General features: G+C 43.3%; 1 protein-coding gene across 4 annotated transcripts in view; it reads right to left on the bottom strand.

The window, feature by feature from the left end:
• tmprss15 (transmembrane serine protease 15) overlaps positions 1–23,063 on the bottom strand; it is a 29,658-nt gene extending 6,595 nt beyond the window's left edge. The window contains exons 1-20 of one of the 4 annotated variants that reach the window (XM_024265928.2): positions 22,968–23,063; positions 15,660–15,779; positions 15,457–15,581; positions 15,251–15,318; positions 14,340–14,482; positions 11,624–11,698; positions 11,434–11,553; positions 11,222–11,327; positions 9,640–9,749; positions 9,332–9,472; positions 9,113–9,262; positions 8,917–9,022; positions 6,365–6,521; positions 6,148–6,289; positions 5,479–5,568; positions 2,744–2,869; positions 2,528–2,671; positions 2,345–2,455; positions 1,479–1,602; positions 247–342 (exon numbers count right to left, since the gene is read on the bottom strand). In XM_024265928.2, the coding sequence (XP_024121696.1) occupies positions 247–342; positions 1,479–1,602; positions 2,345–2,455; positions 2,528–2,671; positions 2,744–2,869; positions 5,479–5,568; positions 6,148–6,289; positions 6,365–6,521; positions 8,917–9,022; positions 9,113–9,262; positions 9,332–9,472; positions 9,640–9,749; positions 11,222–11,327; positions 11,434–11,553; positions 11,624–11,698; positions 14,340–14,482; positions 15,251–15,318; positions 15,457–15,581; positions 15,660–15,771 (2,246 nt within the window). In that variant the 5' untranslated portion in view covers positions 15,772–15,779; positions 22,968–23,063. Of the gene's footprint in view, positions 1–246; positions 343–1,478; positions 1,603–2,344; positions 2,456–2,527; positions 2,672–2,743; positions 2,870–5,478; positions 5,569–6,147; positions 6,290–6,364; positions 6,522–8,916; positions 9,023–9,112; positions 9,263–9,331; positions 9,473–9,639; positions 9,750–11,221; positions 11,328–11,433; positions 11,554–11,623; positions 11,699–14,339; positions 14,483–15,250; positions 15,319–15,456; positions 15,582–15,659; positions 15,780–15,855; positions 16,757–22,414; positions 22,436–22,967 lie in introns of those variants that run through there. The other 3 variants (XM_036215302.1, XM_036215301.1, XM_036215303.1) reach the window with 3 other exon arrangements.
• Between the last annotated feature and the right edge of the window lie 918 nt (positions 23,064–23,981).

The raw sequence follows: 23,981 nt of genomic DNA, 5'->3' as shown, positions 1-23,981 counted from the left end.
TCATTTTTTAAAACATGTTTTCAGCTGTCTTTAAGAAGGTGTTCTGAATAATAAATCCTAAATTTTATATGTAATCTTCCAATTGGAAAGAAAATTAGTTTTTATCAGACAGTACATGCACCCTCTGGGTTAGATTTCACACCCTAATAATGTTTCCCACCACATCTATGCAGACGACATTCAACTTTATGCAGTTCTGTCACCAAACCAGTGTAACCCACAGACAGTGTCATCATTGATGCTTACTTGATTTGGGTTTCCAGAGTTCCATTACTGCTCACTGTGACGACTGCAAACGCTGAATCTTGAGGGAGAACTGGCAGCAGCGACTCCTCTCCAGACCTGCAGGACATCAGAACAGAATCTAAGGTGGAACTCTTCTCTTTTCTGACATCTACACCAGGGGTGTAAAATCCATTTAGAGATATTCTGCTTGGGGATAGTTGTATCAATTAAAAATACTGACAAGACGAGATTTATTTATTAGTGAGCATCTTTCAGCATCTGACTTTTGTTTTCCAGCTAAACCCCTGAACACTAGTTGGCAGCACACTGAGCCTCTTTAACCAGCTCTACACTGCGACCTAAAGCTGGCGGACCGGTGATTATTGATGACGTCATCGAACAAAAGTGACGTCTAAATATGAGACACTATTTTTTCATCACCCTCCTTTTGGAGGGCTAAATGAAGGGGAAGGGAGGAATTTGGATTGGGCTCGACAGCAAGATCTCTCCAGAGCTTTTGTTAAATGTTCAGTTAGCCTCGTGGTTTTTGTCTTTTTTAGAAATGTACTATTTAGTTTTGACTTGGGATGGATATCGAACCGAAACTTGTGTGCCACATTGCTCCCAGCATGAGTATACAGTTACAGTGCTTGATGTTGTTATTTTTGTTATTTTATTCTTCTTTAATTTGTTCTTTTTCAGTTAGAATGCACAAATGTACAATCTACTAAGGAAGAAGAAGAGGAGTAGGATGAAGATAAAGTCTCATAAATCCCTCCCCACTCTTGTTATTTCATATGATTCAAACAAATGACTTAATGAGTGGGTCTAATTAAAACAAACACAAAATGAAAACCTATAATAAAAACAAAATTACAAACAAGAACACAATATTTACATCATGCTGCATACAAATCAATCATTTTGTTTTTCCTATTAAACTTGAAACAAACAATCCTTAAACACGTTTTCAGGTCATTATTCAACAGATTCCATTTTTTAACTCCAGCAAAGTTATCATTAAATAAAATGAATTTTACTATTTTATTGCAATGAAAGACATATTAATATTCAGGTAGATATTTGTTTTATGTCATACTCTTAAAAAAACAAAAAATTTGTTACAGTCTTGGGATATATATATATATATATATATATATAGTATCGTGAGACACATGTTGGAATACGTGTTGTATTGCCAGGCTCTTGCCAATACACACCCCTAATCTGGACCTCAGAGAGATGAAACTTACCTGTATCCCAGGTACTGACAGATGAAGTCAGACAGCCGAGGATGCCAGGTGTCCCCACAAACAGTCAGCAGAGAGTGGAGAAGCCGGAAGTGGAGTCGGTGAGAACCATTTACCTGCAACACAACTGATGCACAAATACAGCAGGTTATGATGAGGAACTTGAGGAATCTCTCCTGTCAGCTTCTCTAAGTACACCACAAAGGTCATCTGATGAGTCTTCTACAAACCATACAGTGAAACTCACCAATCCATCCATTTTCTAAATGTCTCTTTTGGGGTCACAGTGCTGCTGAAAGCTGCCACAGCTACTGTTGGGTAACGGTCCATCACAGAGCCACACAGAAATGTATAATCAAACACAATTTATAATTTCCAATTAATCTGTTTTTTGGTTTATGGGAGGAAGCTGGAGTTCCAGGAGAAAACATTAACATGCTCTAGGACAGGGGTGGCCAACCCTGGTCCTCAAGAGCCTCAACCCTGCCTGTTTTCTAGCTCTCCCTGACCAGCTTGCTGCTGATTAGCTGACTCAAGTAATTCCACATCCTGATTAGCTGAACACACCTGATTTAGGTTGTCAGCATCAAGCAGTCCAGGGAGGGCTGGAAAACAGGCAGGGTTGAGGCTCTTGAGGACCAGGGTTGGCCACCCCTGCTCTAGGAGAACATGCTAACTCCACACAGAAAGGTCCCAGCAGAGATTCAAACCAGAACCTTCTCTCTGTGAAGGGAGAATGCTAACCACTACAATAACTAGCAGCACGCTATGAAGCACTTTGTACAGAATTTAGACCAGGTGATCCTTCTGAAAACTTTATCAGTAGATTCCTCCCAGATTATTTGTGTTCTCATCAGCCAGTCACATACCACAGTCAGCCTCATCGTAGCCATCAGGACAATCTGCCACACCGTCACACTGACGGTCACCATGGATACAGGCCCCTGTCTGACACTGGAACTGACCAATTGCACATGGAGCTGTTGGCAGAAGAATCAAAGTCAGTGAAGCCAAGTCCTGAACACAAACCGTCTCTGAAAGAGCCTCCTCACCTTGAGACCCCAGGTTCATCCCACTGGTGAAGTTGGCTCTGAAACCTCGGCCCGATCCCCCGCTGTCCGTGTAGAACCACACTGTCATCTGATTGGCTGTTGAGTAAAGGTCATGTGCAGGGCCATCACTGCCACTGAGCACAGCTGAAAGAAGAACATCCAGTCACCTATAATGACAGAGGTCACCAAAGGTCGCAGGCGAAAACGCCGCCTCACCCAGTAAAGTGGAGTTAGGCCCCGCCCCATCTCGCACCTCCACCACATCATAGGTTGCCTCAACATCAAAGTCCAGGAAGTGCAGCTGAATGTTTTGACCCTCCTTAGCATGCAGGGTCCACAGACCTGCAGCAAAGAATCATGGGCAATTACAGGTGTGGAGATTTGTAAACATCAAAAACCAAAGCAGTAATTTGACAACAGAACTCTCAACGGGATCCTAGTGGACTTTATCAGTGGTTTTAGAGCTGGAATAGACATTTTCTTCAGAAAACAGTTTAGAACAGAATAATAGACAAGATGACCGTTCTCACTCCAGACCTTTGACGTATACAGAGATGGACAGAGGCCTGTGACCCCGCCCAAAGAAAATGTCTTACCTCCAGTTCCAAGGAAATAAGGTCAATTCAGTCGCCATTTTTCCACGATACGGACTTCACCAATTTGGAACCAGACGACGTTAGTAAGCAGAGGTGGGTAGTAATTCATTACATTTACTCCATTACATTTACTGAAGTTACTTTTTAGGTAAATTCTACTTGTGCGAGTTGTCATAATACCACCTGTTTTTTACTTTTACTTGAGTACAACTCTGAGGGAAAAACGGGACTCCTGCTACCAATCATACAAAGCTAGAGAAAAACTCTGTGGCAGGAAGTGCATAGGGAAATCCCTCCTATCAACAATGGCGACAGCCTTATCAAAACTTCAATTATAGCATTGCTTTCTTTTTTTTTGTAATTTACTTTTTATTTCAGCCTTGTTATACATTTTTTACAAATGAAAATATCTCACAACTTCCCAGAAAGATAAAAATAAAGATAATTATTTTTATCTTTCTGGGAAGTTGTGATATATTTTCATTTGTGAAAACTTATTTATATGCCTTGTTTTTTATTTTACTCATTCTTTTATGACAGAAATGGGATGTTATTCATTATTACTCACCACTTGAATAGATTTTGATCCAAGTACTTCTTTACTCTTGCTCGGGTAATTATTTGGATGCCTACTCTCTACTTGAACTTGAGTATTATTTTGGTAAAGTAACCATATTTTTACTTGAGTAAAATGTTTGAATACTTTACCCACCTCTGTTAGTGAGCAGTGATGAGTTAAGTTGTCTGAGTCATCATTTCTATGGTAACCTCTCTCAATAATCAGGAGTGAGCTTGTTGAAAACCCACACCTCCTCCACTGAAAGAGGCCTCAGGAGAATCTGTTAATCAAACATTTTGAACATTGGAGGTGGGGCCAGCAGGCACCACATGCTTTTACTGGGGCTTCTGGTTGACCAGTTAATAACATGAATAACTTGCAATAAAGAAAAAATATCATAAAAGAAATTCAGTTTAGCAAAAACATGTTGAGAAGAGGTATCAGAGCAAGAATGGTCATTCTGACCAATAGAATGACTGAGTAATAGCTGTTTATTTCTCTATGGAAGTCTACAGGATTTTGTCTTTCTGGGACCCACAGGTACTTCCTGTTTGGAATGCTGGAGGGAGGGAAAATTCTGTCTAATTCCTATTGATAGTCAATCCTACGGCCACACATTTTTGAATCCCTTTTCTCAGGCAGGACAAGTCCATCCAGATCAGGACCACCAGTCACAAGAAGCTCATGAACACCAGATAACTTTACTGGTACTGCCTCGTAAGTCTTTTGTGACAATAATATTTCCTTCATCATACTTGCAATGGTCACTTTTTGTACAAAATGAATATAATTATACATGGTTCCTGTTCATCTGTACAGTCCTCCGTTTGCCCTGATTTTAGAGCATTTCAATGTATCCTAATTTAATGTTTGCACTATGGACTGAAGCTAAGAATTATGTCCTTTTAAATGCACCCTCTGAGAACATACAGTACTTACTCAAATTACCCAGAGGTTACCATCAACACTGAATACATCGACTTCGATAAATGGCAGACAAAGGGGCATCAGTGGGGAAAGGATTACAATGTTTGCTATGCACTTTTTGCCACAACAAATCAACTTTTGCTGATTTGCACATTTGGTTTGGCAGAGATTTTTACCCTGGATGCCCTTGTCTGACACAACCCTGTATTTTGTCTGTGATGGGGACCGGCACAGCTCATTGCACCTCCTGGGAAACAAACCTTGGTTTCCCATGCGCCTATGCAGAAAACTGAGCCATCCAGCTGATTTTTCCAGTCGTGTATGTATGTATTTACAATAAAACCAAGTAATTTCAGAGGATTTTGAGAAGACAATTTCAACATAGCCCCTTAGTTCTTTTTCTTCTTAAAATTCAGACGAATCTCTTTAACACACTGCAATTCATGTCAGCAAGACAAATGTTTTACTCATATTCTAAATTTGGCTCAAAACATTTGCATTTGATCACATTTGAAAGTGATACTCAAGACGTTTTTTCTGATCACCATGGAGAGGCATTGCTTTAGTTTGGGTTCCATCCATCCATCCGTCTGTCCGTCCGTCCGTCCATCCATCCATCCATCCATCCATCCATCCATCCATCCATCCATCCATCCATCCATCCATTCATCCATCCATCCATCCGTCCATGTAAATATAATATCACACCGATTTATATAAATTAGCCATAAATTGCCTATAAATGTGTGGTTAGTTTTAGTTGTCTGACACAGGAGTAACCATGGCAACCGTCTAGTGTGAGGTACTAGGGTTGCAGGTGTCAAAGTTTGATACATCTAGAATCAAGCAGGAGTCTCTAAGATACTTACACTCAGCCCCATCCCCATAGGACTGTGGGTAATTTGGAGAGGCAAATGTTGAGTTAGGCTCCCAGAGGTCGAAAGGCCCTCCACAGTCAGCTGGACCAATCAGAGAACAGAATAGATGGAGTCAGACGTCATGCCTCTTGTGGTTTAATTGCATGATTATGTACATAACTAAAGTGGTGCTATGAAAAAGATCCATTCCATCAGTTTATCTCATCACCTATCCTAAAGCTGCCCTCACTGTCCTCAGTGAAGTTGTTGAAGCTGAAGGAACATCTTTCAAATGTCTACAGTTTGCATTGAAACAAATCATAATAGCCTAACATGAGGATGACCAAGTGAATGCTGGGGGTTCTTCTGAGAGTTATCTGTCTTCTAAAGACTTTGCTGCTCAGATAGTGTAATCACAGAACCACCTGTGGCCTTGCTCAAAGGCACATCCTGCCAAAATCTGTCCCACCCATGTTTAATCCTGAAGGTATTGGGTTGAGGGCCATTGTCTCTTTAGCTAAAGGACCAACGTGACCATGAACCACAAGGTCATGACCTAGACTGTGGCTTTCCATTTACCTGCTTAGGGGTGTGGCATGGATCTTAGCTGGTGTGGAGTCACTGTCGTTGTCTTACCTATTTAGTTTCTAAGCAGGTGTGAAGTGGCAGGTTCTTTCTTACTTGGTATGGGGGCGGCGGTTGTTGGAAGAGGTACATTTGTTGGTTCAGGTGGGGCGGGTCCACAGGCCTCAGATGTCAGGGAGATGTCATCAAGAGCAATGTCGTTTTGCATACCACCCTTTTTCTGGGCTTCAAACACCACCTGAAGAGGTCACATGATCAGTGAGCTGAATTGTGTACCTTCACGATCAAAGGTTTATCGTATGACTTCACGGACCGTCGTCTCTGTCGTCAGGTTGAGGGTGATCTGTCCATAGTTCCAGTTGTCTCCAAAGTTCCCTTCTTTGTGGAACAGTACAACTTCAGTCGACTCTGGTTGAGAAGCACGCAGGAGGACTCTGAGGCGGTAAACATCCTCTCCGAACATGTGGTACCTGCAGATAAGGACCTGTTGGTGTGCTGCCAAGTGGATGTGAGGTATAACTACTGCTCCACATTTGTTAATAAGTGCTTCTGTATTTTACCATTATAAATCCTAACAGCTGCTCCTTTAACCCTTTAACACCGGGGACATTTATGGTGACAGGAAAATAACACACGTTCTTCAAACTACACAATTAGGCGGCTGGGTGGCTCAGTGGGCTAGGTGAAGGGCTGACACGCAGGAGCCCTGGGTTCGATTCCCAGGGTTGTCCACTGATCCCCACCCAGATTGGGTCCTTAGGTCCCTTGACGCTGCTGCCTAACTGGGTCCCTGTGCCCCTCAAGTACAGGGTTGTGTCAGGAAGGGTATCCGGTGTAAAAACTGCCAAATCACTGATGCCAAACAGTGGGTGCTGTTATGCTGTGGTGACTCCGAAAGGGATAAGCCGAAAGTGAACTACTACTACTTCAAACTACACAATTAACACAGTTCCAGTGGATTATTTGATTTGCTGTGACGTCATTCCAGTAGATTGTGAAGGAGAAAAGCGGCTCACGCCATAGGACATAGTTTCTGAAGAGCGGCAGGAGTTCACTTTAAAAAAATGCCTCTGAGTTGGTGTGGCCAGACTTTTGGTACAGATCCCCAGCCAGCAAGGCCTAGTGGGACCCATATAGTTTAAAAGTGGGCAGAGAATGTGGGCCCCAATTGGGTTTGTCCGCAGTTTTTGTGGTGGCCCCACCTGTGTTTGCCCACATTGGCTTAGGTGGTTATGCTAGCCAATCGCCCGGCGGCAGTAACAGACTGTCAAACTATCCACAGTTTTAAGGTTTTAAAAACAAAAGTTAATTGGAAATGATAAATCTCTATTTCATTTATTACTGTAGTTCAGCAGAGGAGGAAAAGATTTGGTCCTGACAAAAAATGAACATGAAAGTGTTATGGAAATGTTATTTTTGATGTTTTTAATTTTATTTTACTGAACGTTGATTGAAGTTTTGAATTTAAAATGCCCTTCACTTGCACTTGGGCTTTTGTTAGGCATTTTATGTTACAGCCTTTTATTGTTAAGAAAGTTTATCTCAATACAATGTTACAAAATAGAGTATTGCTGATGAAAACTATTAATTTTGTCATTCTTGTTTTCATAATTAATGTAGAACTGCTAAATTCCATGAAGCACACATTTTTTCCTTAAAAAAAGGCCACATATGAATTTGCGATTAATCGCGAGTTAACTCTGGACAATGCGATATCGCGATTAAAATTTTAATCGCCTGACAGCTCTATTTATAACCTAAGAATATGAGCCCATGTTTCTGCTAAGAAGAAGCAAATAGTGAGTAGGTTTACACTTCTTTAATATATCTGTTGTTGAGACAGACAGAGACAACTGTGTACAGTCTGTTTAGGTACAAAAACATGACTGCAATTTCTCAAATGTATCAATTGTATACAAATCAGGTATTTTATTGTGATAAATGTTATATTTTGAATATAAACTGGATTTTTTTTTTTTTTTGGAACTTCCTGTCAGAATTAACGCGGATCGCTTGCGGCTCCAGCACAAAATAGATCAGACGGCAAAACAATTCCTGCACGGCGTGAGCCTTCCGCAGAGGACCGCAGCTCTCTGCGCCTCGTGTGACCAACATCATATGTTAACAAGCGCGCCGAGTGGAGGCGGCCTCTGTTCCCGATGCTTTCCAGTGCTTATGCGTCTAGTGTGAACCAGGCGTAACATTATCGCTGCAACAAAAATGACGAGCAACAATGGAGCTATCCAGTTTCATTCAGATTCCAGCTCAGACGAGGAAAACAAAGATGACCATGGATCTAGTTTACTGCAAGTGGATTCATCAGAATGGAGAGGAGCAAAGAGATTTTATGTCACAACTCCACTCTTTCATACAGTATTTTTTTGTCTTTTCCTGAAATACAACAATATGAATAAAGAAATACGTAGAAATGTTATTTTAAGATGAATTTTCTTCATGTTTCATTGAAGTCGGTCTGTAAGAAAACATCACCTGAAAGAATGAACATTTTCATTGCTGATTAGTTTTCAGTTTTACATTTTTTTTGAAAATGCGATTCTTAAGTACTAATTCAGCCTGTAACGGTAAAGTTTAACAGTTTCTTTATCTCAGAATGACCCTGAAAACATGCCCCACTGATGAAAAATATCCCAAAGTTTCTACAACAGGATGCTGCTTCATTCTCTGAGCTGCTCTGCTTTTGTCAAACAGAACAGACTTTTAAAATTAAATAATCAAACATGTTTTCTTGTTTTTTCTGACTCTTGGATCAGCCTTGTTCATTGCTGTCTGTGTGTGCATGTTATGTGTTCACATTGTCTAGCTCAGTGAATGATTTACTTTTCAGACTATAGATGTGTTGCTTACCAGAAACTCAAGCACATGGGGTGTGAAGATGGAGCCAGAGGGAGGCTGTTGATCATGAAGCTCTTCAGCCACTGGCCAGGGCTCATGGAGGTAACAATGTAGAAGCCTGAATGGTCCAAATGGATCATAATATGTTGATTAATGATAAACCTTCCTTAATTGATATAGTTGCACATTTGTGATTAGCTGAACGTACCTGAACTGTTCCCAAACGTATGGTCAAAGTTTGGTCCAGTTAACGGCGGAAAAGTGGGGACGTTGGTTCGAATCCAGGTATCTAAATTCTCTTGTGTCTGCCTCCAGAAACAGAAACCCTGCTCAAAGTTGCAACTGAGCTTCTCCTGGTCTGAGAGAAGAAATGATTCAAAAAGAGTTTTGATTCTGTGTTTGACCTGGGAACGGAACTATGTCTTACTGGTCAGTCTGGAGGTGTTTACTGCCACGTAGGAGGCTTTGAACCCAGACAGATTGTTGACGCCGTCAGAGGTGAACTCTACAGTCACCTGGCTGTTCAGCAGCAACACAGTCCCAGGAGGAAAGGGGCCTGAGAGCTCCGCTGCAACCATATCAGGAGTTAGTCAACAGGTTAAAATTCCTCTCCAAACCTACTCGAACCCTGATGTGGGACCGCTGAAGGATTTCACAAAACTTCCTACACAACACCTGATGGTACCCAGCCGACCCACAGACCCAACTACACTTTAAATTCTGACTGTATTTTACCTGTGAGCACCTTGTGTGGTCCAACTCCTTCGTAAAGTTTAAGCACATCACTGTACTCTTCAGTCTCAAAGTGGTGGAAGCTGACCAGGACAGAGAGTCCTCCATCCGTCCTGAAGACAGCATAGCTTTATGTTAGCAAACAAAGTGTGTTCAGCTTCCACAATCCTTACCCCATGTGGGATGTAAACGAGTGTTGGGATGGAACTCCAATGTCTTTCTGGGAACTTTTTCCATTCATGCACCATTTTTTCCCATTTTGTCTTGTTCAGAGTCACAAGTGTTGATGGGAGCCTAACCCAACTACTCCAGGGTACAGGCAGAGAACGCGGTGGAGATGTTTGCCAGTAATCAGTGTAGTAATATGCCAGAAACACAACCAAATAAAGTAATGCCAGGCCAATAATATAAAGCATGTTTAAGGATTGTGGCTTGTGGAAGAATCGTGAGAGAAACCACGCATGCACATGGAGAACATGTAAACTCCACACAGGAATGACCCAGCTGGGATTTGAACCATGTGGGGATCTAGATAATTTAATTGAAATGAAAAAGTAACTGTGAATCCCTGAGGTGAAACCAGAATTTTCCATCAGCCATGTTCTCTTATTCTACAGATCCCAATTCTACAGGAGATTTGAAGAAGCCCCTTAAGATATGATGTAGAACACGTGTGTCAAAGTCAAGGCCCGGGGGCCGGATCCGGCCCTCCGGGTAATTCTATCCGGCCCTCCACATCATTTTTTTTTATTGTTATTAATGACCCGATGTTATCTTGTGTTTATTTCTAACTTGTATAATTTTGACAAAATATATTTTTATGGAAAGTTAAATATTGAAAGTTATTTAAGGTTTAAGTTGATTTATTCTGGAATAATATTCCTGCATTTTTATTATTTATCATTATATTAAAAAGTTACAGTTTTAAAGTTTTGAAAATGGGTTTCTGCTAACTCTATGGACTATTTTGGAGTTTACTATGATTTTTTAGGCTATTCTAGAGTTTAGGTGATATTTTAGCTACATGCTAGCTGTTTTGACTATTTTAGTCTTTTTAAAAGTTTTTTAGGCTGTTTTGGAGTTTAGCTATTTTTCAGCTACATTGTAGTTGTTTTGGGTAACTTAAGTTTTTTTGTCTGCTTGTTTTTAGGCTAATTTGGCATCCAGCTAATATTTTAGTGGCTATCAGTTTCAGGATCTTCAGCTATCGACACCAGCATCTTCAGCAGCCAAATTTAGTGTACAGCATTCACACTAGAATTATCACAGGTAATGCTATGTATCTAGTTCATAATTATGTTAAAAAGTTATGGTTTTAAAGTTTTTAAAATGTAGTTTTAGAGTGTTCAATAAATGTTTATCCTGTTCTTCCCGTGACCTACGGTGTGTTTTGGAGTTAGGCCCCATGTGCGATTGAGTTCTACATTCCTGCTGTAGAGTTACTCCTTTATGAGAAAAGTCATCAACCTTTGCTCTGGTGGGTTTCATATTACAAAATCCTATTCCTGTTTTTTGTGTTAGCGTGTGCGTATTTGTGTGTGTGTTTGCGTGTCGTGTGAATGCTTGTGTTTATCTGGTAACAGACCTAATGATCCAGCGGCAGTTGCTGTTGTTTCTGTACGTTTCCGTCTCAGATGACTTAAACGTTCCGTTTGATCCTCCCAGCACGAACTGTCCATCGCACGTCGTTGCTATGGAAACAGGAAGACACGGGACAGAACAACTTTGATGTGAGTCACAGCGCAGAAATTCTAATTGGCTCGATCGGTGAACAACTGATTGGAAATGTTGCCTGACCACAGCGAGAAGAGCTTTCATCAGACCCATCAGGGCAGTCGCTGACTCCATCACAGAGCACATCGGTCAGAACGCACACGGACCCGTCCGAACACAGACTGTGGCCAGGAGGACAGGAAGCTGCGATAAAAGAGAGAAAATTCAAATAAACGAGCTGAAGAGAGCCACAGGGCAGTGTATGGGGTCTGACCTTCTGTGGGCGGGGCTGCAGGTGTTGTGTGACGTGTTGTGGGTGTGGCCTCAGGTGTTGTGTAACTTGTCTTCTCTGCAGACACACAAACATCTTTAGTTTTTGTGGAGCAAACCGAAACAGAACAGACCCAGACGGACTGTCACTGGTAGCCCTGCCACAGTCCCACAGCACACAACCACCTAAACACAACCAGGTAACACACTATTGTCAGTTAACAGGACCACAAGTTTCCTTGGATTGCAGGCGTGTTTTTTTTTTTGTTCTCAGTTTATGTGACTTGTAGGTGTTGAGTTACTGTGTTGTTAACTATGTGTCAGTAAGTTTTCATGGTTATTGAGGTAGAAAACAACCCATGTAATGATTAATGTCAGACAGATATTGAAGCTGGAATGGTCCAGTGGGAGGAGCCTAACGTTTAAACAGAAAGGGATCTACACCAGGTAATAGGGCTGATGGCACTGAGCATTCAGGTATCGATCTGATACCGGTCAGTATCTCCAATATCAATACCAATATCGATATTTTTCGTAAATGCGATCGATGTGACATGAACTTCAAAATCTGAATTGTTTTTAATTACTATGATTGTTTTTGGTAAGTTTCCCTTTTTTAGTTACTTGATACACATAAAACAGACTTAGATGGAAAAATGTTTGTTAAAATATAAACTAGAGCTGTCAGGCGATTAAAAATTTTATTTGCAAGCAATCGCATTGTGCAGAGTTAACTCGCAATTAATCGCATTGTCCAGAGTTAACTCGCGATTAATCGCAAATTACCATGTGGCCTTTTTTTTAGGAAAAAAATGTGTGTTTCGTGGAATTTAGCAGTTCTACATTAATTATGAAAACAAGAATGACAAAATTAATAGTTTTCATCAGAAATACTTTATTTTGTAACATTATATTGAGATAAACTTTCTTAACAATAAAAGGCTGTAACATAAAATGCCTAACAAAAGCCCAAGTGCAAGTGAAGGGCATTTTAAATTCAAAACTTCAATCAACGTTCAGTAAAATAAAATTAAAAACATCAAAAATAACATTTCCATAACACTTTCATGTTCATTTTTTGTCAGGACCAAATCTTTTCCTCCTCTGCTGAACTACAGTAATAAATGAAATAGAGATTTATCATTTCCAATTAACTTTTGTTTTTTAAAACATTAAAGACTGAGAAAAGCGGGATACACTGTGGATAGTTTGACAGTCTGTTACTGCCGCCGCGTTCTCTGGCTGCAGCTCGATGCAGCGACGTGTCCAGCGGAGCTCACGCCATGAATATGCCGGCAGACAGACCGCTATGCTGGGGCTGGATCACGCTTAAACCTCCAGAACATTTAAAACGTCCCCCGGTGCGCTTGCTGTTCGGAACGTCGGGGGTCCACAGCTCTCGGGACGCGGCGCGGACGCGAGCCGGTACCACCAGACGTGGTACTGGACGCGAACCGGAGCCGGGTTAGGGTGGAGGAGCTCTCCAGGTCCTAGTGCCGGCCGGTTTTAGCTCGCAGCTCGGTGGTTGGAGAGCCGCCCGTGATCTAGTGAGAGCAGCCGGTGAGTTAGAGGGGGGGACGCCCGCGAGCGCGGTATGGAAAGGGATGTATGAGGAAATCCGCGATTGATGCGTCAAAAAAATTGTCGGCGTCAAGCACATGTCAGATTAATGCGTTTTTAACGCGACAAATCTGACAGCCCTAATATAAACTAAAGAAACATATAGAAAAAAAAATTAAATGTTTAATGATTAAAACTACAACTGGTAGAAATATCAATACTTTGCAACTTCTTAGCCTTTCAATAGATCAATACTAACAGGTGAAAAGTAACTCAGCATTTAAACAGAGTGGAGGCAGCTTGAACACTGCACGTTGCCTGCATTCACGCTGCCTGCATTCACGCTCTGACAGATCTGCTGCTGACATCAGACTGGACAGAGTGGGGAGGCAGAGACTCAGCTGGATCCTTTAGGCTGATGCACAAAAGTTCAAAGCAAGAGTGTAAAAATGTCTGCAGGTTGTTATCAACCAGTACCGATACAAACTTAAGATCGATACTATCAGTATTCTGGATGGATCTGCCCAGCACTATTCGGTAGTCAGTGAAGAACTGTGGTGTATTTTTGATTTAAATCCCTGAAAACGTTTTGCTTCATACCAGGCTTTTCAGTTATTTGTATAGAATTCTGTTTTTCAATGTTGCCTTGGAGATCCTTTCTTCAATCTAGGTCAGAGTGGGACAATGACTGGTACAGTTCTTGATGGAGGACTTCCTGGTTAGTGAGTGTAAGACAGTCAGGAAACGTGAGATAGACATGCAGGAGGAAACAGAGGGAAGACTGCAGGAACAATGTGACTGTCAAAGTAAGAGCCGGACCAGAACCCGATGAGGACACTTGTGTTGCAAAGAGACATGGTGTTTAGTGCAGGTAGTTTTGAACTGTTCTTTCTCTTTTCTGTCACCTTTCTGAGCAGCCAATCAAATGATGAGAAGCTCCCACTGCTCTGTTGGTTCCTGCTTCCTGTCAGCTGTTTACCTGCGTTGAATTAGAGCTCTGCTTGCTCTTTAGTAAATCCAGACACCCCCCCCCCCCCGTCAGTGTGTGCACTGACTGCCTCTGTCTAACCCCCTGCCTTCTCACCCCACCTCATTCAGACTTCAGGTCACCCTCCCTCACCATCCAAGTTGAGTAAAGATGGAAACTTTAACCGACTCACCTGTGATTTGAATGCTGTCTGCATCGATCACCAAAGCCCCACCCTCCACCTGCTGAAGACCCACCCCCAGCTGCTGCTTCACATCATTCAGATTGATCAGCTGACTGAACTCCAGGTCAAAGGTCGCCACAATGCTGCCAGGCCTGCAGACACAGATCACTAACTGGTTTCAGCTCATGAACTTGTTTCTTGATCAGTTATCAGTGAGTGACATCATTCATGAAGTCAGTTTGTTCATCAGTCTTGTTTTTTTCTTTCTCCCTTAGATAACTTCTTATTTCCCCACCAGCTGGTCTCCAGTGAGGTCACCATCATCTGCCTCCATATGACCCTCTCCTCTACATCCATGAACCTCCTCTTTGGTCTTCCTCTTTCCTAGTAGCTCCAACCTCAGCATCCTTTCACCAACATCCTCACTGTTCCATGATCTGTTCTTCATTCCTGATCCATCCTGGTCTCCCCCAGAGAGAACCTCGGCCTCTTCATCTCTGCTTCCTCCACCTCTGCCTCCTGTCTCTGTTTCAGAGTCTCTAAATCAGGGATTGGGCAACTCCAAGCCTCGATGGCCACTGTGTCTGCATGAGATTCAGATATCTAAGCTCTACTCATGACTGATTCTCTGTCATGTCAACCAACATTCAGAGTTCATATATTCCTGCCTTTCCTTTTCTCTCTGTCTACCGGGACCCTTTAGCTCAGCTGGTGGATGTTGTTGACATGAACCACAAGCAATCCAGAATGAACGTTCCGTCCATGATTCTCATGATTGATCAGACTTTTTTTTTCTCTCCCTTTCTGACAGCTCTCTGCATTTACCCAGACTTGTGACTAGGACTTGATTGTGCCTCCTTGTGGATACATTTTTCAGTCTAAGTGTAGTTTTGATGATTCTCATTGGTGGGATGTCTGACCTGAAATAGAGAACTCGACAGGATCTGTAGAGCAGTCGCAGCTCACTGGCACCAAATGCATCCGACACCTGCCAACCAATCAGACATCAGGAGCGTGACCTTCGCGGTGCCAAAGCTCGTCACTTCCTCATTGATCCGTTTCTTATTTCATCAGAATGTTCACAAACAAGACTTCTTTAGATGCTGCTTTCACATGAAAGCCTCACCAGTTGCTGCACATCAAAGGCCAGTGACTTGAAGACTGGGTTGCTGGCGTTCCTCAGCTCCTCTGAGAACTCCGCCCCTGCTGTGATGACCATCTGACCCGTCAGCTGCACAGGCTCTACTGCCCCTGGACACCCCCGGGGGGACATTAGGGGTCAGCAGCAGCTGGACACACAGTGATGTCTCGGGTTAACTGACAGCTTACCTTCAGGCTTCAGGTCTATGCAGGAAACCACGATCAGACAGACGCAGCAGACGGCAAAAAGTGAAGTGGTGACGGTGAGGAGGACCTCCAGATGTGTGAGGCGGCGCTTCATGGTGCCAGCTGCAAGATTAATGATCATCACTCATCAAGTTATTTTGTCTTTAAAGTTACTGATGACCTCTCCAATGTTTCTTACAGTCAACCAATCACCAATCTGTTGCCAGATCTCTGAGTTGTTGTTCTACCTCTGTGCAAAGGAAACTCAGCTCACTGTGTTGTACGGTTCTGTTCTGTGCTGGGGTCCACGGCTGCTCTGCATGCACTGTTCTCCAGTTTAGGTTGGTTTTGCTCTTTTAGATCAGTGCTGTTATGCATAAGAGAATGACGTAGAAGAAAAGGAAAAAGTCTTGTTGATATTAAGCCTGTGGGTTTTCAGCTGCTGCCTGGAGTTCTTCATTTCTTCTGTTTCTTATCTTACTGATATTACTTTGAAGTATGGATGTGACGGTTCAGTCAAGCAAAGATTCAATTTGATTCAGTTTTAAAGTCACAATTTCAATTTTATTTTTTCCACACAATGAATGAATGTTAAGGCCAAGTCTGTTTTCTTTTTGCCCCTTACATCAAACTGTCTGTTTTCCTACTAACAGAAATGATTCAATACAATTCAATGAAATGATCATAAATCCTTCATACTCGGTTCATGTTGTGCTCCATGTGACGGACCTCTTCACACCCGCTCAGCGCAATCCCACCCAGTCGCTGCGCACGCATTCACCCGCGCTCGCACTCCGCACAAATGACCGTTCATGTGCAGCTTGAAGGGAAAAAAGACTAAAGAGAGTAAATAAAAAAGAGCCTGACTGAGGAGAGAAACAGCCGTGAAGCTGCGTCGTCACCATAACTGTTGTTACGGTAGATCGGTCAAAGTTGCAGTAAAGTTGCGATGAAAATGTAAAGTTGCATGGTGAGGAAAAAATCTCGGCTCTTCTTGAATTTGCATTAATAGCTGCGACCGCAACATTGCGAAATCCTAGAGGGGCTAAAGTTTTAGATCTGAAGGAGCTACAGGAATTTCCCAGGAAATTTCCAAACGTAGATGAAGAACATGCAGTCAGTGTTACCCCCCCCCAACCCCTCCCCCACACACACCCATACACAGGCACACACACTCCACAGGCACGCACAGCGAGCCTGCATGGAAAAATGTCATCTGCTCTGCATTTTTCTAAATTTAGGCACAGGCCGAAGGCAGCATGCTACGACGCCTTGTGATTTGTTTAATTCCTCAAAGGATGAGAAATTAAGGAAAAACTGTGAGTCCACTATAATCAAGAATACGTTCCAAGATTCAGATCTTCCAAGGCCATAAAATACCTCTGGGGAGATTTTATCAAGACATTTGAGAATCTGGCTTCACTTTTGATGCTAAGAGGACCAAATGTGACCTTGAGCCCAAAAGGTCTGTTACCTCCCAAGCCCTATTTCTTGATAAGGAAAACGCTGGACAACTCCTATGAAGGATTTACGGAAATAAGGATTTATCCTAAAAGGTCTTCAAAGAATCCTTTCTGTCCCACTCACTGAAGGATCGACTGCAGACCTCTTTGGAATGTAAGGTTTATGACTTTACACCCCGTGGACCAAAGGAGGACCCAGGAACTCAGCTCAGAACAAGCTGAGATGAACCTTTGAATTTACAATTCTTTTATTCACAAATAAAGATTCTAAACATCTGTTCTTTTATTTGTGGTGTTGAATGTGAATAACATGAAAATGACTGAACTTTATTCACAGATTTCAACAGGAGGCAGACAAAACTTCCACTATAATCTTTGTTGTTTAATGAATATGTGATTTACATCTGAATATGAGTTTAGACAACATTTAATCATGTATTGATAAACTGCATGTTAAGAGTTAATGACATGGAATACAATTCAAGTTTGGATTTAATCCTCATATAAGAAACATTGAAACTACATGTAGTTGATCTTTTTCTATGAGACATCTCATCATAATTGATTGTTTGAATGTTGATTTTTAAACTTTGTTTAAGCTAAACTCACTCAGATTCAAACTTTATGCAAACTTGTTTATCACAAAAGTATTTCATGATTGTTTTGTTTTACCATCACTACATTACCATGAGATACACTTTGATGATAACGCACATCTTTGAATGCTCAGAACATTTAGGAGAAATAACTACTATTTTTCTTAAATAGTTGAAACAGTTTTGATAGAAACATGAAACTGGTAGATCCACTGGAGACGTGCAGCCATTGGCTGATAGAAAGTCCTCTTCTGAGGTCAAAAGGGTCATGCACACTCTCACTTCAGCTCAGTTGGGGTTCAGTTTGAACTCAGAAGAGCTCACTAGAGGTTTCTGCATGTTGACGAGTTTGAATTGGCTTTTTACCGACTCACAAAGAATTGTTACATCCTCACTTTGAACACTTAAAGACCCACTCTTTTCATCCTCTGATCCATGTAAAAACATTCCCAGTGGTGGCTATGCTTTTAACCAAAATCCAAAAACCGGTATCAATCCCTATGACATAGTTTCTGCAGAGCGGTAGGAGTTCATTAGAAAGTTACCTCAGAGTTGTGGGCGGGGCTGTAAGTGTGGAGCAACCATGCCCCACCCATTCCATCATCTCTTTGTTGATGGAACACTCTTTCCTGCTAGCTTACAGCCCCTCAAAGCTAACGTTAGCAGTGCAACACAAATGGTGATAAATATCAGAGCTAACTAGCCGTACAGTTCTGATCCAGATTCCAGCTCAGATGAAGAAAACAAAGACGTTCATGAATCTCTTTGTCTGGAAGTGGATGCATCAGAATGGACTGGAGCAGGTAGAATCTGGCCCACCCATAGTATTAGTAACCAATATGAGCTTTTTCCATCTGTGTTTTTCATCTCCTCCTGATTCACAACAATTTGAATAAAGAACTACTCAGAAATGCTTTTTGCTTGATTTTTGTGCTGTATATATTCTCTATCATAAGAACAATGCTATGAGAACATGTGAAAAACAAAATTTCCATTGGTATGGGTGTTAAAAATGTTCTCTGGTCTTTGAATTCACAAGTAAAAGTCCGAAATTAAAGTCCCACTAGAATGAAAATTGTCTTTTTTGGTTTGTTTTTAACAAGCAATCTTCCTCATGGAGGATGTATATAAAAGAATTTACAAATGTTGAACTGTGTTTCTGATTCTTAATTCAAATCAGGAGCAGATGAAAACCGGATGCTAGAAACTCTCACAGTGATGACGCAGCGACTGAAATGGGCGTGCCAAAGTCTCCTCCCCCCTGGGCCACTCACGATTAGGCGAGACACGATGAGCGTTCAACAACGTGCTGTAGTGAATTGTGATTCTGGCTCAAACCTGTACGAGGATTGTGTTGTGTCGGTAGAATTGTAAATGAAACACGGACATCTGCTCAGTTAGCGGGATCCATCATGTTTAATCTTCTTCACTGCATTCTGGTACAAAACAGATCAGCATCTCCACCTGCTGGGCAGATGGTGTAATGGCACTCAGTAACAACACCACAGATTGATCTAGAAGTGCTCACAGTTATTTTTGCGGTGCTAATGTTAGCTCCAGGCTACAAGCTCGTGTGTGAGTTACAGGGGTGTCAGACCAACGAGTTATATCACTAGAGATGACATGCTAGCTTGTTGCATACGCAAAGTCGGACGCCATATTGGAATGGTATAGATGTCTGTTTACTGCTGTATTATAATTGTACAAACAGATCTGGAAAAACTAGAATGTGCCTTTTCACTAGTGAATGATTGCTGTCAGCTGATAAAGACAACTTCTAGAAAACATTTGAAGAAGATCTGAGTGAGTTTACTCTCATTAGTGAATGTTTAGACTGATCTTGTCGTCTATTCAAAGTCAATGATAGCTTTAGACTTCACACGCTGCACCGTTCTCAGTCGGATCAGACCGTGTCACTCTGGTCCGGCCAATATATAACCGACGCTAGCGGTCTACAGCGATGGCAGCTACCCACCGACCCGTTTATAAACACAGACTGAAGAGTCTAACAGTTTGTGTAAATCTCAGTCTGTGTAGATTAGAATAAAATCACAACCATTCATCAGGTATGCATTGTGTTTCCAATATAATAACCTATTTATTCATAAAAAGTTTGAAATGTTCATTTGTTTCACTTTGTACAAAAACATTATTACTTTGATCTGGGAATTATCCATCCATCCATCCATCTTCCTCCGCTTCATCCGGGACCGGGTCACGGGGGCAGCAGTCTAAGCAAAGATGCCCAGACTTCCCTCTCCCCGGCCACTTCCTCCAGCTCTTCTGGGGGGACCCCGAGGCGTTCCCAGGCCAGCCGAGAAACATAGTCTCTCCAGCGTGTCCTGGGTCTTCCCCGGGGCCTCCGCCCAGTGGGGCATGCCCGGAACACCTCACCAGGGAGGCGTCCAGGAGGCATCCGGACCAGATGCCCGAGCCACCTCAACTGGCTCCTCTCGATGCGGAGGAGAAGCGGCTCTACTCCGAGCTCTCTCCGGGTGACTGAGCTCCTCACCTTATCTCTAAGGGAGCGCCCCGCCACCCTACGGAGAAAACTCATTTCAGCCACTTGTAGTCGGGATCTCGTTCTTTCGGTCACGACCCAAAGTTCATGACCATAGGTGAGTACTGGAACAAAGATCGACCGGTAAATCGAGAGCTTTGCTTTCTGGCTCAGCTCTCTTTTCACCACAACGGACCGGTACAGCGACCGCATAATAGCGGACGCCGCTCCAATCCGCCTGTCGATCTCACGGTCCGATCTTCCCTCACTCGTGAACAAGACCCCAAGATATTTAAACTCCTCCACCTGAGGCAGGAGCACTCCACCCACCGAGAGAGGGCAAACTACCTTTCTCCGGTCGAGAACCATGGCCTCAGACTTAGCGGTGCTGACCCTCATCCCAGCCGCTTCACACTCGGCTGCAAACCGCTCCAATGCATCCTGGAGGTCCCGGTTCGATGGAGCCAACAGAACAACATCATCTGCAAAGAGCAGAGAGGAAATCCTGTGGTCCCCAAACCAGACCCCCTCCGGCCCCTGGCTGCGCCTAGAAATTCTGTCCATAAAGACTATGAACAGAACCGGTGATAAAGGGCAGCCCTGCCGGAGTCCAACATGCACCGGGAACAGGTCTGACTTACTGCCGGCCATGCGAACCAAGCTCCTGCTCCGGTCATACAGAGACCGGACAGCCCTGAGTAAGGCTCCCCGGACCCCATACTCCCAGAGCACCCTCCACAGGACACCACGGGGAACGCGGTCGAACGCCTTCTCCAAATCCACAAAACACATATGGACTGGATGAGCGAACTCCCACGAACCCTCCAGCACCCTGAAGAGGGTGTAGAGCTGGTCCACTGTTCCACGACCAGGACGGAAACCGCACTGTTGTTCTTGAATCTGAGGTTCGACTATCGGACGGACTCTCCTCTCCAGTACCCTGGCATAGACTTTCCCAGGGAGGCTGAGGAGTGTGATTCCCCGGTAGTTGGAACACACCCTCCGGTCCCCCTTCTTGAAAAGGGGAACCACCACCCCAGTCTGCCAGTCCAGTGGTACGGTTCCTGTCTGCCACGCAATGCTGCAGAGACGTGTCAGCCAAGACACTCCTACAACATCCAGAGACTTGAGGTACTCAGGGCGAACCTCATCCACCCCCGGAGCCTTGCCACCGAGGAGCTCTTTGACAACCTCAGTGACCTCAGCTTGGGTGATGGACAGTTCCACCCCAATGTCCTCAGCCTCTGCTTCCTCAACGGAAGGCGTGTCAGCAGGGTTGAGGAGATCCTCAAAGTATTCCTTCCACCGCCCGACAATGTCCCCAGTTGAGGTCAGCAGATCCCCACCTGCACCGAAAACGGTGCCTGCAGAAAACTGCTTTCCCCTCCTGAGACGCCGGATGGTTTGCCAGAATCTCTTTGAGGCCAACCGATAGTCCTTCTCCATGGCCTCACCAAACTCCTCCCAGGACCGAGTTTTTGCCTCCAACACAGCCCGGGCCGCAGCTCGCTTAAACTGCCGGTACCTGTCAGCTGCCTCTGGAGTCCCACAAGCCAGCCAGGCCTGATAGGACTCCTTCTTCAGCTTGACGGCATCCCTTACTTGCGGTGTCCACCACCGGGTTCGGGGGTTGCCGCCACGACAGGCACCAGAGACCTTGCGACCGCAGCTCCGGAAAGCAGCGGAGACAATAGAGGTGGAGAACATGGTCCACTCGGACTCTATGTCACCAACCTCCCTCGGTACCTGCTTGAAGTTTTCCCGGATGTGGGAGTTAAAGACCTCCCTGACGGAGGGCTCAGCCAGACGTTCCCAGCAGACCCTCACAGTACGTTTGGGTCTGCCAAGTCTTTCCGGCCTCCTCCCCCGCCAGCGAATCCAACTCACCACCAGGTAGTGATCAGTGGACAGCTCTGCCCCTCTCTTTACCCGAGTGTCCAAAACACACGGCCGGAGATCGCCTGAAACGACTACAAAGTCGATCATCGATCTCCTACCTAGGGTGTCCTGATGCCAGGTGTACTGATGGACACCTTTGTGTTCGAACATGGTGTTTGTTATGGACAAACTATGACGTGTGTGTGTGTGTGTGTGATCTGGGAATTATTTTTCTGATTATCAGAGTTTTTCCCTTTTTAAATTGGACCAAAATGAATCATTTTATGGTCATTTTACAGCGTCCCTTCTCTTGATATATACCTGATTGTGTCAGACTCCAGGCCTCGAGGGCCGGCTTCCTGCTGGTTTTCCAGAAATCCTGCCCCATCTGCTGTTGATGACCTGGATCAGGTGTGTTCAGCCAATAAGGAGCTGCAATGGCAGGTCAGCTGGAAAACATGAAGGACGCCGGCCCTCGAGGCCTGGATTCTGACACATGTGAGCTCTCAGTGACGGGAAGGGGGGCGGGTTGCTCTGTGTCAATAGTCCCGCCCACATCGCAGAATTAATTTCTAACAAGCTAATGACGCTGGACAAAAAATATGTCTTTAAAAACAACAACAGCTTTTTGATTTTAGCTAAAATCCTGATTAAAAATCACTGGGAACAATTTTATAATAGAAATGATAAACTTGAGGAGGATTTTATGAAAACCCTCCAGCAGCTGACACTGGCAGCTTTTACCCTGTAGGGTTCTGGCTCCTTTTTCATCCAGATGTGAACCTGAAGGTTTGAATGTTTGTCCCCGGCTGCCTCTAACCACCTGAACCACCAGAACACCTCCGACTGGAGTGGAGCGTGGAGTCATACTTACCTGGATGCCGATCGATTCACCTGTGGAGTTCTCAGCAGCCTTGGCCTGATCTGAGATGGAGCTCACGTAGATCAATGACTTTTTATGATCAGAATACTTTAGTGGGTGGGGCCAGAGAAGACGATCTGGTTTCTACTCAGACCTGTCACGTGATGTTGAGCTGTTTTCTCACCTGTTTGTTGTTTATCAGGATCTAAAGTCCAATAGCTGTAAAGCTGTCGACTGATCTGACCCCGCCCCTGCACACACCTCAATAGTTAGGGCATATTAATAATAATAAAAGTCTAGATTAGAATTCATTTATTGTTATTGGAGCATGTACAGAGAGACTTAAGGTTTTAGATCATTAAAAGAAAGAGGATAAATAAATTAAAATGTTGATGAAACATAATGTACACTGAATGATGATGTCAGCATGTAAATATGGAAGCAGTCAGTGAACACAGACAACAGTGTGAAGATGCTGCAGCTTTAAGAAGCTTTTTCTTTATATGATTTTTATTTTATTCATTTTAATCAAATAAAAACATTATAAAGCATGATGGAATCAATATTCTAAGAAACAGAAGAAAGAATTCAAGCTTTTACCTATAAACGTGTCAGCTATCCCCCCCTTAAACTCATTGAACACAAGCACACGCATGAGCACACAAACATTGCATTGATCATCCAGATTCCCTCTCATAACCCCCCCCCCAAAAAAAAAACAAGGAAGAAGGAACACATGGAGGAACAGTAAACACGGTCATCAATCTTTCACTTATCTCATTCCTGTCCCGAATGAACAATTAACCTTTTTTATTTACCCTGAACTTGTTCATCATTTCCACCTGTGATCATGATTTTGTGGTGGTCACTCCCTGAAGACAGAATGAAAATATTCATGAGTGTTATGTTGAGTTCGGAGGATTTTTCCTCTCTGGTTGTATTCTCCTTCTCTCTTCTAAGACTTTTTATCTTTCACCTGGAAGGAAATTATTTTTGCTATTTTAAACAATTCATCATATCTGTGAC

The sequence above is a fragment of the Oryzias melastigma genome, linkage group LG14, assembly GCF_002922805.2.
Source record: "Oryzias melastigma strain HK-1 linkage group LG14, ASM292280v2, whole genome shotgun sequence".
Taxonomy (NCBI): domain Eukaryota; kingdom Metazoa; phylum Chordata; class Actinopteri; order Beloniformes; family Adrianichthyidae; genus Oryzias; species Oryzias melastigma.
Note: the sequence above shows the minus strand (reverse complement) of the source record. Positions and strands in the feature narration are given on the sequence as shown.